At 44.8% G+C, this 18,880-nt stretch overlaps 1 protein-coding gene across 1 annotated transcript in view; it reads left to right on the top strand.

The window, feature by feature from the left end:
- Positions 1–18,675, top strand: part of LOC124285993 (rotatin-like) — a 75,903-nt gene extending 57,228 nt beyond the window's left edge. Inside the window, 12 exon segments of the mRNA XM_046722309.1 lie at positions 5,638–5,821; positions 6,363–6,586; positions 8,404–8,544; positions 10,538–10,714; positions 11,473–11,661; positions 12,445–12,620; positions 14,304–14,430; positions 14,840–15,042; positions 15,366–15,513; positions 15,788–15,910; positions 16,699–16,802; positions 17,183–18,675. Of these exon segments, the coding sequence (XP_046578265.1) occupies positions 5,638–5,821; positions 6,363–6,586; positions 8,404–8,544; positions 10,538–10,714; positions 11,473–11,661; positions 12,445–12,620; positions 14,304–14,430; positions 14,840–15,042; positions 15,366–15,513; positions 15,788–15,910; positions 16,699–16,802; positions 17,183–17,326 (1,940 nt within the window). The 3' untranslated portion in view covers positions 17,327–18,675.
- The last annotated feature ends 205 nt before the right edge of the window (positions 18,676–18,880 follow it).

Genomic DNA, 18,880 nt, shown 5'->3' with positions numbered 1-18,880 from the left:
CATCATCGCAGTCAAAGAAGACGAGGGCATCGTCTTCCCAGAAGAAGAAGTCGTCTACTAAGACTCCGGCGAAGTCTTCACATGGGGCAGCACTTCAGACGAGGTCGTTTAGTACTGAGATCATCCCAGCAGATGAAGTAGACGTCTATGATGAGCCACCCATCCTCATCCCTGAAGTGCCAGTGAGGAAGAAGACGAGGTCTTCATCTACGGCAACAGCAGCAGTCATCACAACGCAGACATCAGATAGAGATGGCAGTTCGTCACAAGTGCCGCAGTCCTTGGGAGAAGCTTCGACACACTCAGATGCATCATCCGCAGTGCAGCAGCAGCAGCAGCAGTCGTCGCAGAATTTCAACCCTAGGGTCTTCATGCAGCAGTTTACGCAGCAGATGATGGACCTGATGGAGCGAAGATTCGCGGAAGAGAAAACAGCGATGGAGGCCCCATCTACATCGAAAGCAGTCAGCAGATCACAGCCCACTGATGACAGCAGCCTGCATGAAGGAAGCATGCGAGAGTGCACTCACGGGAACATGCGTGAAGACACTTACGAAGGAGGAAGCATCTAAGAAGATACTCACAGGAGCAGGCGCGAGAGCACTCACAGAAGCATGCGCGAAGACAGAAGCAGGCGTGGAAGCACTTACGAAGGAGGAAGCATGCAAGAAGATACTCACAGGAGCAGGCGCGAGAGCACTCACAGAAGCATGCGCGAAGACAGAAGCAGGCGTGGAAGCACTTACGAAGGAGGAAGCATGCACGAAGGGACTCCCGTAGGAGGAAGCATGTATGAAGGATCGCACACTGTACGATGTACTAGGACACCTTCACCGAAGCGAAGGAACAGAACCAGATCATCGCAGATCCTCCTCCTCTGACACAGACAACCAACAGGAGCATTCAAGAATGTCTCCACACAGGTCTCCACGCAGGACTCCATGCAGGTCTCCATGCAGATCTCCAAGCAGGAAAGAATCACAGTGGCAACCATCTCCTGAACGAGAAGCCTCTAAATCCGAAGATGACGGAGGAATTATATTTTCCGACACAGAAATTAAATCCTGGATGGCAAATGGACTAGAACTTGCATCACCCTCTAAAGGGGATAGTGAAGCGTTTACATACAGGTTGTACAACGAGGACTTTGACACACTTACTCTTCCACCCATCGATCCGGTCGCAGATGTACCAGGGAATCTCAGCACAGCCTTCAAGAAGACAACGAAATTCCAGAGTCAGAGCGTCCCACCATTCAACTCTAAGAAGTTCTCTCTCCACCACATGGAACCCTTTACGAAGGCCCCAGAAATAGACGAGAACTACAAGATCATCAACGACTCCCGAGCCAGGACTTAAAAAGTTGAAGACAAGAAGTTGGCACAACTAGACACAACTACCAGTGTACCTTCTTTGGACTAGCCAGGTCAAGAGCTATCAATGAAACTCTCATAGCGAAGTTTAGTAACTCGACCTCGGAAGAAAATAGAATGATCTACTCAGCATTACTAACACGGAAGAAAGATCATCAGTTCATGTCTGAACATCTGGCCTCTACATCATCAGGATTGACACTGTTAAGAAGACAAGGACTACTATCTTCTTGTACGTGGAGTGAACGCTTCACCAAGTCACTATACAGAGCTCCATGGTCAGCACCATCTATCTTCGAAAGGGAAATTGAGGACGTGGCCAAGGAAGTAACCAAAGAATCAAGGGAGGTAAAGTCCATCGACACACTAGCTAGTGTTATCTGTCAGACCTCACAACGCTACTCCGGAAAGTCGAAGTTCACAGGCATACAAAGAGCCAGAGAAAAGAAATACGGCAACTCCAGAGGAGGCAAGGATTCTTTTTGTCGCCCAACCGGAGCATCCAGAGGTAATCCCGGAAGAGGCAGTGCATCCAGAGTACCAGAAACTTTAGACGCTGAAAGACGGGTTCGGAACGACTGGAGTCTTCCACCCCCAGCCATTCCCATACAACCTTCAGCAGTGGGTGGACGTCTACAACGCTACTTGAAGAATTGGGGAATTCTTCAGGACGACTACGTATCCCAGATCCTACGCAGAGGATACAAGATACAATTAAAAGCAGTACCACCATTGACAAGCAACTCTCTGGGCCACAACTATGCTGCCGACGAGATGGAGAACCTTCTCGACGCCATCACAACTCTACTTGAGAAGGAGGCGATCGAAGAAATAAAACAGGAATTCGTCACACTCGGGTTTTACTCCCCAATCTTCTTAGTACCAAAGAAAAATTCCAAGGAAAAGTTCTGACTTATATACAACATGAGGAAATTCAACCAAGATTATCTACGCAGCCCCGCAAAGTTCAGAATGATACATTTACCTCAACTGTGACAACTCATACGTCCATTAGACTACCTCGCCAGCATGGATCAACAGGATGCGTATCTTCACATCCCGATACATCTGGACTCAAGGAAATATCTACGATTGCTTTTCAATGGACGTTACTTCCAATGGAAGGTGCTACTATTTGGAATATTGTCGGCCCCCTGGTTGTTTACTTGAGTGACAAAGCCAATGATCGCCTATCTACATCATCGAGGTCTACGTAGTGTGTTTTACCTGGACAACGGGATTCAAGCTCCGCCAGATCCCAGTCAACTAAGACTGCAACTAGACTTCGCGATCAGGCTACTTACACAACTAGGATGGCTAGTAAATCTCCTCAAATTGGAACTACAACCCACACAGGATCTGCAATTCCTAGAAATACGATTCATCACATTGCAGAATCGCATAGTCGTCCCAGAGGAGCATTGGGTCAAGTTACAGCAGATGATATCTCAAGCACTACTCTCTCCGTTACCACTATGAAATTGGCAGAGCCTACTCGTCTCTCCTCACATCAGCACAAGACATGACATGCAGAGGAAGACTACAACTGCACCCACTACAAGTGTTTGTGAACGCTCATCTAGACAGTTCGGACTACTGGACGGATTGAAACCATATCTCTCCTATGGTGGACACGAAGGTCGGATGTTTGCGGAGGAACCTACTTATCAGAGCCGGAGTACAACATCATCTCTACGTAGATGCATCAATCCAAGGAAGGGAGCCCACCTCGACAATGAAGTGGCAGCAGTGAAATGGTCGAGCCAGAAGCAAAGTCTGCACATCAACATGCTCGAGATGAAAGCAGTCGTAAATGCCTTACTATACTGGTCCAGCATACTAAGGAATGCTCAACTGATGATCCACACGGACAACTCCACCGTGGCGTTCTACATCAACAAACAAGGATCAACAAGATCAAGGAATCTACTAGATCTCAGCTTTCATCTGTTCAGCATAATAGACAACTTGAACGTCGACTTAAAGCATGTCACATTCCCGGAGCCAAGAATGTGATAGCAGACACCCTTTCTCGTCCAACACAACCATCCCCGACGGAATGGATGTTACACCCAGAAGCATTCAGATGCATCATACAAAGGATAAAATCTCCACTAATAGATCTGTTTCCTACAAGGTTAAACAAACAAATACCAACATTCGTCTCTCCAATTCCGGATCCACAAGCATGGGCAACAGACGCTCTAAGCATCCCATGCGAAGGACTAAAACGCATATGGGTTTCCACCTTCAACTCTAATACCGCAGGTATTGCAGAAAAATCAAGCAGACAAAGAACCTACAACTGCTTTTGGTCGCGCCCTACTGGCCAGCGAGGGTGTGGTTTCCCATCCTCATTCAAGAACTCAGAATTCCAACCCTACAACTTCCAGAGCGGCCGAACCTACTAATTCTCAACATAGTCTTACAGCATCTCACCAGTGATGCTTATGAACCACTAGGAAGGACATCATATGAGTGTCTAACACATAAAACTCTGTTCCTGGTGGCCTTGTCAACAGAAGCTCGGATGTCAGAAATACATGCTCTGGACTTTGAACGAATACGATTTGAATCACAATATCATACATCTGGGGTTGAGATGGGACTTCATAGCAAAGAACCAATTGCCTGGTCAACCAGACAGGCAATTCCACATCCCAGCACTTTCGTCAGCCCTTGGACCACAGGATACTCAGGATCTATCCTTATGTCCAGTCAGAGCATTACAAATCTACCTACAGAGGTTTAAGATGAGGAGACGAAAATTCAAGCGCGCCTTTTCATCCCTTTATCTACAGAGACACCTACAGAAGTCTCACGTACAACAATATCAATATGGATGAGAGCCGTCATATTGAGAGCCTATAAAGCAGCAGGTCTTGAGCCACCACGCCTCTAATCCTGATGAAGTAAGAGCACTGGCGTCGACACTTGCTCTACATGGAAATTGCTCAATCTCGACAATAATGGAAGGCTGCTATTGGAAGTCGGAGACAGTGTTTGCCAACCACTACCTCAGAAACATTGCTACCGAGGATGTCTCCAGTAACCACCAGATTGGGCCTCTTGTTGTAGCACAACAATTGACAGTTCCTCAAAGATGCTGAGATGAATCTCACCCTTTATCACATGACTTGTAAAAGCCGACACTCAGAGAGTTGGAGCTTAGAGTCTGTGCGCACATCTAAAGATAGGCTAGCATGAGTGACAGACCCTATACTTGTAAGGACTTACTCATATATAAGAAGGGTCACTTCTCCATTGATACAGAAATCAATCATGGAGTCGTATAAATCCACTTTTACTGTCAGGAGAAGCAATTCCGGAAAATCTGACTTATTGTGGTCCCCCCAAACTCATCAGAGGAAGCTGGAAGGAAGGATCAGTATATACTTTGAGAAGTTCCCTCAGGGGGGTATGCAGGACGTAAATCAGCATGGAATCCAGAGTGGCCTGACCCACCACCTATTCCGTTGGATTCTACAAGCAATTAAGCATGAGTCAGGATAAGGAAAAATATGTAATTTTTAGATTAAAATTGATATTTTATACTTATCCTAACTCATGAGGTAAGCCCCACCAATCTCCCCTCATGGCATTCTCGATTCCCTGTAATCCAGGTGTCGGGCGCATATCTCAGGAGAGAGTGAGGGACATGTCCAAACATGTGACGTGGTTTCCCGCCTAAAAGAGTCACAAGGGAGATAACACTGGGTGAGTGATTTTACGTCCGCTTTATTGAAGGGAGCTTCAAAAGGGGATTCAAGTGTTCCACTATCATTCGCAAGAAGAAAGAGACAGCAAGCAATTAAGCATGAGTGAGGATAAGTATAAAATATCAATTCTAATCTAAAAATTACATTTTGGTGCCGCAGCAGGTTGTACTTTTGTTCACAACTTATGCTAGTTAAGAGATCCTCCTGACAAGGGCAGAGTGGTTCAGTGTAAGATCTTGCTGCTTTTTCCCTGAAGGTGCAGACTGTAGTTCATGCAGAAAACCAATTGTTAAGTTGTGTCTGTCAGGATTATTCATAGTTTAGTTTGACAGATCTGATGTTTTGATGTGTCCTAAAACAGCATTCAGTAACTCACTTCCTCATTTACAACTGTGAAAACAAAAAAATTCCATTTTGTATTACAAACGAAGACATTATTAAATCGTGCATACAATATCGGAATTCATCATCATCATTCCCGATTAATGTGATGTCAATATGTTGTATGACATTAATGAAATGCCTTCTCAAATGTGTTTGTGAAGATGGTGTTGGTGACATGACCTCCTCCACCACCACTGACACTAGCGACACCCTGGAGTACCACAGTGTTGTCACCCCCTGTCTGGTGTCGGCAGTCTGCCGACTCATCAAGAACCTCGTGCTTCTCGCCCCGCAGGATACCTTCCTGGCTCTCAAGAAGGATGGCTACATCTCAATATTGACAAGGTAATCAGAGGATAGATTTGTTACTTCCTGCATGGGAGTGGATTGTTACAAGCTTGACATGTGAATCAGAGGGTAGTTCGATTACTTCTCTGCATGGGAGTGGACTGTTACAAGCTTGACACGTGAATCAGAGGGTAGTTTGATTACTTCAAGCATGGGAGTGTATTTTTTAAAATTTTGACATGTAAATCAGAGGGTTGTTTGATTTTGTCCTGAATGAAAGCACATTGGTAGGAGCTTGACAAGTGACAATCAGAGGGTAGAAACAGGGATGGCAGTGAGAAGGCAGAAGGCAGAAACAGGAATGATGATCCGAGTGTAGAAGGCAGAAACAGGGATGACGATAAGAGAGTCTTGGGTAGATGTTGTTTGTTTGACTGAAGAATGAATCTGCATTTGAAAGATGTATGTTGTTAAACCAAAAAATTTCAAGCTATATTCAGGTCATGTTTGCCAGGCTTAATCAAAACAGATCAACCATTGTATCTGGAATTTCATTCAGAATGACACAAATACCTACCCCATGTTGTCTTATTTTCAGCATGGTCAGTTCAGGGCAAATCCAGGAGTGTTGTAAGGAGATGTCGAGTGGGTCAAACCCTGCCCAGGCGGAGCTTGCTTTCCGGGACCTGTTACAGCTGTATGACAGTATCATTATGCTGCTTAGAGCCTGTGTATTGTATGACTCCCCTAGCAGAGTGGAGATCCTCGACAACAGCAGTGCCCTCGACTCCATTGTGTCGCTACTCCTCATCGAGTGTGATGGTGAGTGCCCTAGCTCCATCGTGTCTCCTCAGCTGCATCATATCACTGACCTCCATCGAGGGTGATGGTTATGTCCTTATACTGCATCATATCGGTGACCTCCATCGAGGGTAATGGTTATGTCCTTATACTGCATCATATCGGTAACCTCCATCGAGGGTGATGGTTATGTCCTTATACTGCATCATATCGGTGACCTCCATCGAGGGTGATGGTTATGTCCTTATACTGCATCATATCGGTGACCTCCATCGAGGGTGATGGTTATGTCCTTATACTGCATTATATCGCTGACCTCCATCGAGGGTGATGGTTATGTCCTTATACTGCATTATATCGCTGACCTCCATCGAGGGTGATGGTTATGTCCTTATACTGCATTATATCGGTGACCTCCATCGAGGGTGATGGTTATGTGCTTATACTGCATTATATCGCTGACCTCCATCGAGGGTGATGGTTATGTCCTTATACTGCATCATATCGGGGACCTCCATCGAGGGTGATGGTTATGTGCTTATACTGCATCATATCGGTGACCTCCATCGAGGGTGATGGTTATGTGCTTATACTGCATCATATCGGTGACCTCCATCGAGGGTGATGGTTATGTCCTTATACTGCATCATATCTCTGACCTCCATCGAGGGTGATGGTTATGTCCTTATACTGCATCATATCTCTGACCTCCATCGAGGGTGATGGTTATGTCCTTATACTGCATTATATCTCTGACCTCCATCGAGGGTGATGGTTATGTGCTTATACTGCATCATATCGGTGACCTCCATCGAGGGTGATGGTTATGTGCTTATACTGCATCATATCGCTGACCTCCATCGAGGGTGATGGTTATGTCCTTATACTGCATCATATCGGTAACCTCCATCGAGGGTGATGGTTATGTCCTTATACTGCATCATATCGGTGACCTCCATCGAGGGTGATGGTTATGTCCTTATACTGCATCATATCGGTAACCTCCATCGAGGGTGATGGTTATGTCCTTATACTGCATCATATCGGTGACCTCCATCGAGGGTGATGGTTATGTCCTTATACTGCATCATATCTCTGACCTCCATCGAGGGTGATGGTTATGTGCTTATACTGCATCATATCTCTGACCTCCATCGAGGGTGATGGTTATGTCCTTATACTGCATCATATCGGTGACCTCCATCAAGGGTGATGGTTATGTCCTTATACTGCATCATATCGGTAACCTCCATCGAGGGTGATGGTTATGTGCTTATACTGCATCATATCGGTGACCTCCATCGAGGGTGATGGTTATGTCCTTATACTGCATCATATCGGTAACCTCCATCGAGGGTGATGGTTATGTCCTTATACTGCATCATATCGGTGACCTCCATCGAGGGTGATGGTTATGTCCTTATACTGCATCATATCGGTGACCTCCATCGAGGGTGATGGTTATGTCCTTATACTGCATCATATCGGTACCTCCATCGAGGGTGATGGTTATGTCCTTATACTGCATCATATCACTGACCTCCATCGAGGGTGATGGTTATGTCCTTATACTGCATCATATCGGTAACCTCCATCGAGGGTGATGGTTATGTCCTTATACTGCATCATATCTCTGACCTCCATCGAGGGTGATGTTGAACCCCACAACTGAGTATAATGGTGAGTGTTCTCTACTTAAGTTCTTAGGAATGAATATTTGTGACTGAGTGAGTTACCATAGGTGCAAATTCAATAATCAGCTGACAATGATACAATATTTATTTACACAATGTATTTTGTTTGTACATAGTTTCAACATATAATGTCTGTGTTTGCAGCTGGAGGAGACTTGGCTGCTGACTGTCGTGGCCTGTGGATGTCTGTGTTCAACCTTCTATCCTCTCTGGTACAGCTGCAGTCCTCCACGGCTCTTGACGTCATCACACATGCCCTCTCCAAAGCCTGGACACACCTGACAGGTAAGTCGATATTACCATACACACCCTCTCCAAAGCCTGGACACACCTCACAGGCAAGTCGATGTTACCATACATGCCCTCTCCAAAGCCTGGACACACCTCACAGGTAAGTCGATATTACCATACACGTCCTCTCCAAAGCCTGGACACACCTCACAGGTAAGTCGATATTACCATACACACCCTCTCCAAAGCCTGGACACACCTCACAGGTAAGTCGATATTACCATACACGCACTGTCCAAAGCCTGGACACACCTCACAGGTAGGTCGATATTACCATACACGCCCTCTCCAAAGCCTGGACACACCTCACAGTTAAGTTGATATTACCATACACGCCCTCCCCAAAGCCTGAACACACCTCACAGGTAAGTTGATATTACCATACACGCAGTCTCCAAAGCCTGGACACACCTCACAGGTAAGTCGATATTACCATACACGCCCTCTCCAAAGCCTGGACACACCTCACAGATAAGTTGATATTACCATACACGTCCTCTCCAAAGCCTGGACACACCTCACAGATAAGTCGATATTACCTTACACGCCCTCCCCAAAGCCTGAACACACCTCACAGGTAAGTTGATATTACCATACACGCCATCTCCAAAGCCTGGACACACCTCACAGGTAAGTCGATATTACCATACACGCCCTCTCCAAAGCCTGGACACACCTCACAGATAAGTCGATATTACCATACACGCCCTCTCCAAAGCCTGGACACACCTCACAGATAAGTCGATATTACCATACACGCCATCTCCAAAGCCTGGACACACCTCACAGATAGGTTGATATTACCATACACGCCCTCTCCAAAGCCTGGACACACCTCACAGGTAAGTCAATATTACAATACACGCAGTCTCCAAAGCCTGGACACACCTCACAGGTAAGTCAATATTACCATACACGCCCTCTCCAAAGCCTGGACACACCTCACAGTTAAGTCGATATTACCATACACGCCATCTCCAAAGCCTGGACACACCTCACAGTTAAGTTGATATTACCATACACGCCCTCTCCAAAGCCTGGACACACCTGACAGGTAAGTCGATATTACCATACATGCCCTCTCCAAAGCCTGGACACACCTGACAGGTAAGTCGATATTGCCATACATGCCCTCACCAAAGCCTGGGAACTCCTTTCATGTAAATCGTAATAACCACACATACGCTCTACAAAGCCTGGGCACACAAGCCAGGTAAATAGAAATTACCACACATGCCCTCTCCAAACCCTGGGCACACCTGTCAGATAAATAGAAATTATCACACATGCCCTCTCCAAAGTCTGGGCACACCAATCAGGTAAATTGATATTACTACACATGCCCTCTCCAAAACCAGAACACCTTTCAAATAGGTCCATATAATCACAGATGCCCTCTCCAAACCGTGGGCATACCTTTCAAGTAGGTTGATATCACCACTCTGAAACAATTACGCTGAAGGGGTTGTTGTCGGCACAGGTACTACTGATACGTACCCCAGGTTCGTTTCTGTATACAGATATGTACCCTAAACAAAGTCAAAATACAGAGACGTACCCGGTACCCTGAAAGGCGGACAAGTCCATAATCCGCAATCCAGAACCGAAGCCGTATGTAGTTGTTCCCGTTCAACTGATTCCGACTGGTATTAATGTGCATCGCAAATATCTGTTACTGTGTATTCTCATTACTTACATAACGCAATCAAATGTATCTAATACAACAGTATGACAGTTCCAATCAAGAATACGACACAATGGGAATGGAATCGTCCTAGGGTACGTTTCTGTATTCTCATTATGGCTAGGGTACTTTTCTGTATACAGAAACGTACCTGGGGTACATATCTGTAGTACCCGTGCCGACAACGACCCCTTCAGCAACAATTACCTTGTGTCATTCTGAAATGATTCAAATATTTACTGTTTCTGTTTATCAACAATATCATGCACAAATGTGATATTGAGCTTTGGGATAATGTTACAGACATGTTTCGGAGGCTCCTGGATATGCTAAGTGAGGAGACTCAGGCCGTGTCACTGTCCTGTATGGTCTTTCTGTCTGGGATATGTTGTGAGGAAGGCAAGATCACAGCACGACACCCAGACAGAGGCAACAGGTCCCACACACTGTCTGAGCTGCTGGACATGCAGATCGGCCGACGTGAGTCCAATATGAATCTCTTCCATGTATTGCAGGATTGGGTCACACCTAACTAATCCATATTCGCTATTTGGTGTCTCATTGCCTCACAAGGAATACTGGATCTTTGGTTTTAATTGTCATTTCATGAAGTAAAGCATTTCAGTGACTATTTGTTTAGACTTTTTGTGAGAATAGGTCTCTGGGTCTCTGTTGCTTGCTGTGAGTTCTTGACAGGATTGGCAGCTTGGTTGAATTTCCTTTCACCATGACTGACAATCACTGATTTGTCTGACCCAGTCTGGGTTATTGACAAGTTGCCATGATATTAACTCAGGATCATTTTTAAGAGGTCACACGGATGATTAGAGTTTGAAGATGAAATGTGGTCACATTTAGAACTTTCAAAAGTACAGTTCAGTTGAAATTGTAAAACAGTTTTATAGCCACATTGACTGGCACTGGTAATGAATCACCTGTGCTTGGGCTGAGCCATTTAGGTGTGCGTTCTTGGTAGCTCTTTTCTACCATCTTCCATCTTATATGCCCTTTCTTGTTTCATAAAAGCAGCGAGTCAGTGTGACATAGTCATTAATAACATGTCCTTCAACTGTGGACGTGATCAGACTACTTGAGTTTTATTGGCACATGTTCATGGGTTACCCCATACCTAGGTGACCTTTCATTAATGACACTGGGTATAGGTGGACTGTTGCTGGTGAATAAGGTAGCAACCAAACAAAGGCTCCATGCTTCATGTTTTACCCTTTTGTTTCCAGCATCTGATGACCCTAGCCAGGGCCCTCGAACATCAGGGTCTAGCTTGTGTAAAGCCTTGATCAGCACCTACGATCTCATCACCTTGAAACATGCTGACCGGCCTCACAGTGCTGACAGAATAGCTGTTATCAACACTCTCAAGTCTCTCCTTGTCATCTCTCAATCAGCTAAACAGACAGCACTAGACAGTAAGTTCCCATCAGACAGCACTAGACAGTAAGTTCCCATCAGACAGCACTAGACAGTAAGTTCCCATCAGACAGTACTAGACAGTAAGTTCCCATCAGACAGCACTAGACAGTGAGTTCCCATCAGACAGTACTGGACTTGAAAGTCCAAACTGACTTCACTATACAATGGATTCCAAACAGACAACTAAACAGTAAGTTCCCATCAGACAGCATTCGACAGTAAGTTCCCATCAGACAGCACTAGACAGTAAGGTAAAAAAGACTACACTATACAATGAGTTCCAAACAGACGGCACTAGACAGAAAGTTTTAAGCAGACAGCTTTATAGAGTGAATCCTAAACAGACAGCAGTAAACACTGAGTTCGAAACAGACAGCACTGGACATCTGGAAATCCATTCAGTGAATATCCAAACAGACAACACTCCTCTCACAGCCTGCCAAACAGACAACACCAGACAGAAAGTTCTATCACTGTATACTCAGTTCCAAGCAGACAGCACTGGACAGTGAATTCCAGATAGACAACTGTAGACAGTGAGTTTCCATCAGACAGTTCCAGACAGATAGTTCAAAACATCAGCACCAGACAGTAAATGCCAAATATACAGAAACTGACAGTGACAAGAAACAATGTTCCCGACACCACTAAATGTGCCACGCAGACAGTGCCTGATACAAAGTATAAAGAAGCAGCACTGGAAAATAACAAGCAGATCAGTTAGTGCTGCAAAGATATGTCATGATATGATTGTTGAGAAAAGAGTACATTGATTTCAGTGGGTCTGGCTGAGTCACTCTTGCAGCATGGGAAGCAGCTCCATGCCAAGCTCAGTCTTGAGGCTCTGCAGCTCTCCAAGTCCGGGGGGCGGAGGAAGGAAGAGCCCCTCCTACAGGAACTCCTGCTCCTCTTCTCCCTGCTGAGGAACTTTACGGCCAGCTGCAACAAGGTCAAGGTAAGCAATGCTGTATAACAAGGGACATCAAGTTGTTGTACATGTTTTTGGTAGAGAGGTTGACACTGCTAATCTATTCCTGCAGCTTAGTTTTGTCATATATATAAGTCTAATATCCTGAGTCAAAAAAGAAACTTCACAAAATGTAATTTGAAAAATAATGAATAATATTTCTCTGATGATACATCTTTGTATCCGAAATGGGATCCCTATCTTTCGACTCTAGAAAAACGTTAGCAAAACCCACTCAAACCCATCCATTGGTCGTGCAAATGACATTAGTGCCAAATCAGGTTTTGCACGTGCAGTCGATCACGTGATCTTCGCATCGAAGGTTTCTTCATATGCACGTGGTTGCATTGGCCTCAAGAATTGAAAAAACACTTTTAAACCACAGTTCTAACGGTACTTGAAATGCCACGATTGTCAAATGTGCAATGTGAACGTGCCGTTGGCATGTTGCAAGCGGGAAGATCAGTTATTGACGTCGCAAGAGCAATGGGATGTAGCCGTCGTACTGTGTATGACTTGCGAGGTCATCAAACTGGCACCACTTCTGATCGCCCACGTGTGACGTCACGAGCAGAAGACCGTCAAATCGTCCTTACGTGACAGATTTCAGCCGGCTACACGAACCAGGGCTGAGATGTTTAGAGGTCGACTGTCCTCGCAGACCATTCGAAATCGGTTGTGGGCTGCCAATCTCCATTCTCGACGTCGATATCGTGGGCCAATATTGATGCCGTTTCATCAACGTCAACGTCTGCTGTGGGCCCAACGTCACCGCCGATGGACCCAGAGAGACTGGGATCGAGTCCTCTTTAGCGATGAATCCAGGTTTACCCTCAGATTCGCAGACGGCAGGCATAGAGTCTGGAGACAACGTCGTGAACGGTATGCCCAACTTTGTGTACAGGAAGTCGACAGATTCGGGGGTGGAAGTTGCATGGTGTGGGGTGCTTTCTGTGGGAACAACCGTTCCCGACTTCTGGTCATCCGTGGAAACCTCACAGCTGCTGCTTACCGCGACCAGGTGCTCACCCCTGAACTCGTTCCTTTCATGGCGGCTCATGGCCCAGGTCTACAGTTCCAGCATGTTAATGCTCGGCCGCATACCGCAATGTTGACACGAAATTTCCTTCAAAACGCTGGAATCAACATCATGGACTGGCCATCGAGGTCCCCTGACCTTAATCCAATAGAGCACGTTTGGGATGCACTTGGGAGAAGGCTTCGTGGTCTTAGGAACCAACCTCAGAATTTGCAGGAACTTGGCGCTGCCTTGCAAGAGCAATGGCGCAGAATCCCCAACCACGTGTTCACAAGCATCAGGCAGTCGATGAGGAGACAGTGTTTGGCAGTGGTGAATGCGTGGGGCGACCATACACGATATTGAACTGAGAAATTTCACAGTTTTATTCTTGTGACTTGACATTCTGTATACCCAAGTTTTGGAACGGCGGTGTAGCCTAATGGAACTGATTATGGCACTGTCAGTGTATCGAGTACATCACACAGATCTCAGCAATGAAATAATAACAATTTAACCATCTTACCATCTCTTGTTCTTTTATAGTGTCCTGAAGAAAGTTTCTTTTTTGACTCAGTTTATAAGTCAAATAGAAAAGAAATCTCAATGTTTTCCTTTGTAAATTATTTTTCTTCTTATATTCCTTGCTGCAGCTTGCGTGCCACCATTCTGGTCTAAGTGGCTTGATACACCGACTGTGGGCATGGGCACAAGTAGATAATGCCCTGATGACCTCTGTCCTGGCTCTGCTGCTCACCTTCACAGCTCACTGTCCACCTGGTAGGTCACTTTCCTGCCCTGATAACCATGTAGTGGTGGTCATTCTCATGTTGAAAAAATGTTGGGAGGCAGCAAAGTGAAGGTCACTCTCTTGTCGTGAGAACAATGTATGGATCAAAAGCTTTCATGGGCACTCTCTTGTGAGGGTGACCATGCACTTCAAAGTGAAGGTCAATCACTTGTCCTGGGGACAATGCAAGGATCCAAAGGGTGAAGGTCTGTCTCATGCCGTGGAGACACTTCATCCAAAATCTAGTGGGGCTGCCAGGGGTTAGTGCTCAGTCATCACACAATTACTATTCCTTTTATTAAACATCATTCACTCTAGATTTTGTTGCTTGTCTTCCACATGCTTTCATAATAAGAGAACTGCATGTTAGGCCAATGCTATTTATGATGCTTGTTGCAGCTACTTCCTCGCTAGCATACACCAGCTCCTCAGGTGTGCCCAACACCACCGTGGACGGCAAGCCCTGCCTCAGCAGCAGCTCCTTGGTGCACTGCCTGCTGAAACTGGCAGGACAAAGCACCAACAGGGACATCACCAGGCTCGTGTTCAGCATCCTCGCCACTCTCACCTTCTCCTCGGAATGCCGCAACATCATGTGGAAGGTGGGTACAACAGAGTGCTGGTACACACAAGAGAAGCAGTACATAATGCAGAGGGAGATCTTACAGTACTTTCGGGACTATAACTGATCCTAACCCTAGAAGTCTTTGCTTGCGGGAGAAAATGGATGGTAAGGTTAGGTGACTTACTTTGTTGTGTGTCATCGCACTCTAAACGTCACCTTTGTCTGGTGAGTGTTTAAAACAACAAATGCACAAACAGGAGTTCTTTTCATCACGTATTCAGATTATCAATTTCTTATTTTCGAGACACAAAAGTATAAAACCAAACTGTTTGTTGATGAGACACTACTCCTGTGTTTTAGAGTAACTTCTTCTCCGAGTTCTCCAAGTTAAATCCTCACAAGGCCAGCAAGAGTAAGTGGAAGTCACCACGAGATGTCCAGTGGATGGAGGTCCTCACCAACCTTTCCTTCTCAGTGGAGGGCCACCAGATCATCCTCAACATCTCAGGTAAGTCCTGACAGGGACTGCACCCAGCTCATTTTGAAGATGTTGATAACGCATGTGTATTGATGTTGAAGATGATGATGTGAAGATGTCAATGACGTTGCATGTATTGATGTTGAAGATGATGGTGTGAAGATGTTAATGACGCTATGTGTATTGATATAGATGGCATTTATGATAATGTTGCATATAGTTATGTAAAAGGTTGAAGGTGTTGACAAATATGTTGATGGTGTTGATGATGCCTGTAGTAATGTTGAAGGTGTTGTTGATGTAGGGGGAGTGCAGCTGCTACTGGACTACCTGGAGTTGGGTTCGTCCCGATGTCAGGAGAGCTCACTCCTCATTCTCCGTAACCTTTGCTGCCATGCCAGTAACAAGCACAAGCTTCTTGCCAATGGTTTGTACTTTTCCCGATAGAAGATGCTGTGTATGGCTGCTGTCATCCTCCATATCTCCGAGGCTGGCATTTCACTAAGCCCTGGATCCATCCCCATTGTTCTTGAGATTGCAGATTACCCACCCTTGATTTTCCTTCACATTTAACCAATCAATCAAGCGCGCCAATAAGGGAAAGGTTAAGGGAGGTAACTCATATTACCTACAAACCAAATTCATCACATTTTTTTATTAACATGAAGACATCCTTTCCTTAAAAATGACTTTTGAGGGCTTTCTTCTGATTGTTAGTTTTTCAATATTGCATTTCTTGCAAAACCAAGCAAACAATGAGCCTGCTTCGTAACTTGCATTCTGATCGGTACATTATTCCTAGTAACATGGCCAATCAGAATTTGGCAACTGAACATCAAGGATGGATTATTTAAGATTGCTAAAAGCACAAAATGGGATGCAGGGGTTGTACAGGTGTATCGAAGTGTTTGTCCTGGAGATGTGGATGGACTGATGTTGATGCAGCTAAACTGATAACATGCAGAAATGAATACAGTAATTTACTGTTAGATCTTCCTTCGTCCTTCTTTGTACTCTAGCCTCAGCTCAATGTAAGTAGTAGACAAAGCTGAAACAATCAAACTACAGAAATATGTCATATGCTCCTAATTGGAAGGGAAAAATGGATAATAAGGGGTATTAAGGGTTTGAGTTGAAGTACACACACTGTGTTGGTGCTTGGATGGGTATGTTTGCCATGTTCAAAGTAACGGCATGACGTGTGTGATGTTGCAGAGAAGCTGCTGCCAGCCTTGTTGCAGTGTGTGGAGGAGGGGACGGAGAAAATGCAGGCTGTGGCAGCATCAGCACTTTGGGCTCTCATATTTAACAACCAGAAGGTAACAGAACTAGATGTTAACTGATTATGTGAGAAACTCAGTGTAATCTTAGTGCTCATTGGCTTGCAAAGTCCCTACCATCCCTCGTATCGTAAGTGTTTCGATAATGTGTTTACAAAAACTGCCATTGCAGCCTTTCGTGTTCAAGAGTGATGAGACTTGTAGTTGCTTGGTTCCTTGGTTTACAATATTACTTGAAGCAGCCTCATGGTTTTCATGGTAAAAGGTCATTAGTCAGTGCAAGCCTCTAATGTACTTACAACGGTTTATTCTTAGCTTGGTGATCATATTGTACCTAGTGATTGATTCTCATACTGTCAACCAATCATTTATCCATTCCAAGCCAAATATGCCGATGATTGCAGCAGATTTATTTTCAGGCCAAGGTTCTGATGAAGAATGCCAACATCTTGTGCCAACTCAAGGACTCTCACCAAAACATTGTCAATCTTGCCACCAAGTCGGACCTACAGACACGCTGTGCTGATGACCTGAAGTCTGTCATCTCGATAGTTGCAGACTAATCTGAGTCTGGATTCAGTGAGGTAGTGATAGGCTCGTCGTTGACACTGAAGGATGCTGTGACAGCTGTTGTGATATATCAGCAGGTTGTCTCAGATAGTGTGTGTATTGTCACAAGTGGATCAGATGAACACCGATATTGTTCCTGAAGAATACCAAGAAAATACAGCATTGTCTGGTGATTTATTTCGGTGAAGGACATGACAGAAACAATGTCTGCTGAAACTGATGTTGTTTGATGAGGCTGCAAATCAAATGAACGCCTACTGACATCTCAATTTTAACAATAAATGAAATTGAGAGCATGGAACTGGATATCTCATCCCACGTAGTTTTCATACAGTCATTGGAGACCCATGAAGATCCGGGTTAGTATTTGTCTTCAACAACCCATGCTTGTCGTAAGAGGTGACTAATGGGATCGGGTGGTCAGGATTGCTGACTTGGTTGCCACGTGTCATCGTATTCCAATTGTGTAGATCAATATCCATGCTGTCGATCACTGGATTGTCTGATCCAGAGTTGATTATTTAGAGACAGCTGCCATATAGCTGGAATATTGCTGAGTGCGGCAGAAGACAATGATCCAACCAATCCCTCATACAGTCATTGGAAACTTTGTAATTGAACCATTGTGGATGACACATATTCATCTCCCTACCTGCCAACAGCATTGATAACTTGTGAGGAATTCATCTCCCTACCTGCCAACAGCATTGATAGCATGTGAGGAATTCATCTCCTTACCTGCCAACAGCATTGACAGCATGTGAGGAATTCATCTCCCTACCTGCCAACAGCATTGATAGCATGTGAGGAATTCATCTCCCTACCTGCCAACAGCATTGATTGCATGTGAGGAATTCATCTCCCTACCTGCCAACAGCATTGACAGCATGTGAGGAAGCCTGTTGGTCAAGGTGAAGGGGAGCAGGGGTTCAGTTCTCGATGTACATTTACCCTATTCTTATACCTCCAGCCCCTCCATCCGTCCACTCCCAACCCATCACCCTCACCGAAACAATACCACACCACACACAGACAGATAATACTGGGTACTATATGACTGCTATGTGATAATACATTACACTCATTGGCAGCATGTACAATACATTTAGAAAATATTACATCAAAAGGTTCACTGTCTCCAGTAAATGAACCTGAGGGTAATATGTGTTTGCTGTGTACTTAATTGGAGAAGTGAAATCAGAGGAACAGTGATGTACACATGTATGTAGTGTAAAGCATGTAGTGTCTGTATTTCAGGAAACATTGTGTTATCCAATGAGATGAATGTGTAAACAAATGTGTACATAATGTTTATTTATTTTCATAAAATAACTACATGGGACTTTGTGTTTGGTTATATGTCTAGATATGTGAATAATGAAAGACAGAAATTGGGACCATCCAGGCACTAAGTGTTGGACAGAGTACACTATTATTGGTTGGAGGTGCAAACCTTTTAATCAGGCTGAATTCGTCTCTCAGGTGAAATTTCTCTCTATAATATACACTTGGATTATTCAAAATAAACTTTCAGCCTTTGAAAATTT

This window comes from Haliotis rubra, unplaced genomic scaffold (genome assembly GCF_003918875.1).
Source record: "Haliotis rubra isolate DU_JTF1 unplaced genomic scaffold, ASM391887v1 Scf372, whole genome shotgun sequence".
In the NCBI taxonomy this organism is placed as follows: Eukaryota; Metazoa; Mollusca; class Gastropoda; order Lepetellida; family Haliotidae; genus Haliotis; species Haliotis rubra.
The sequence above is the reverse complement of the archived record's forward strand: the minus strand, read 5'-3'. Positions and strand labels throughout refer to the sequence as shown.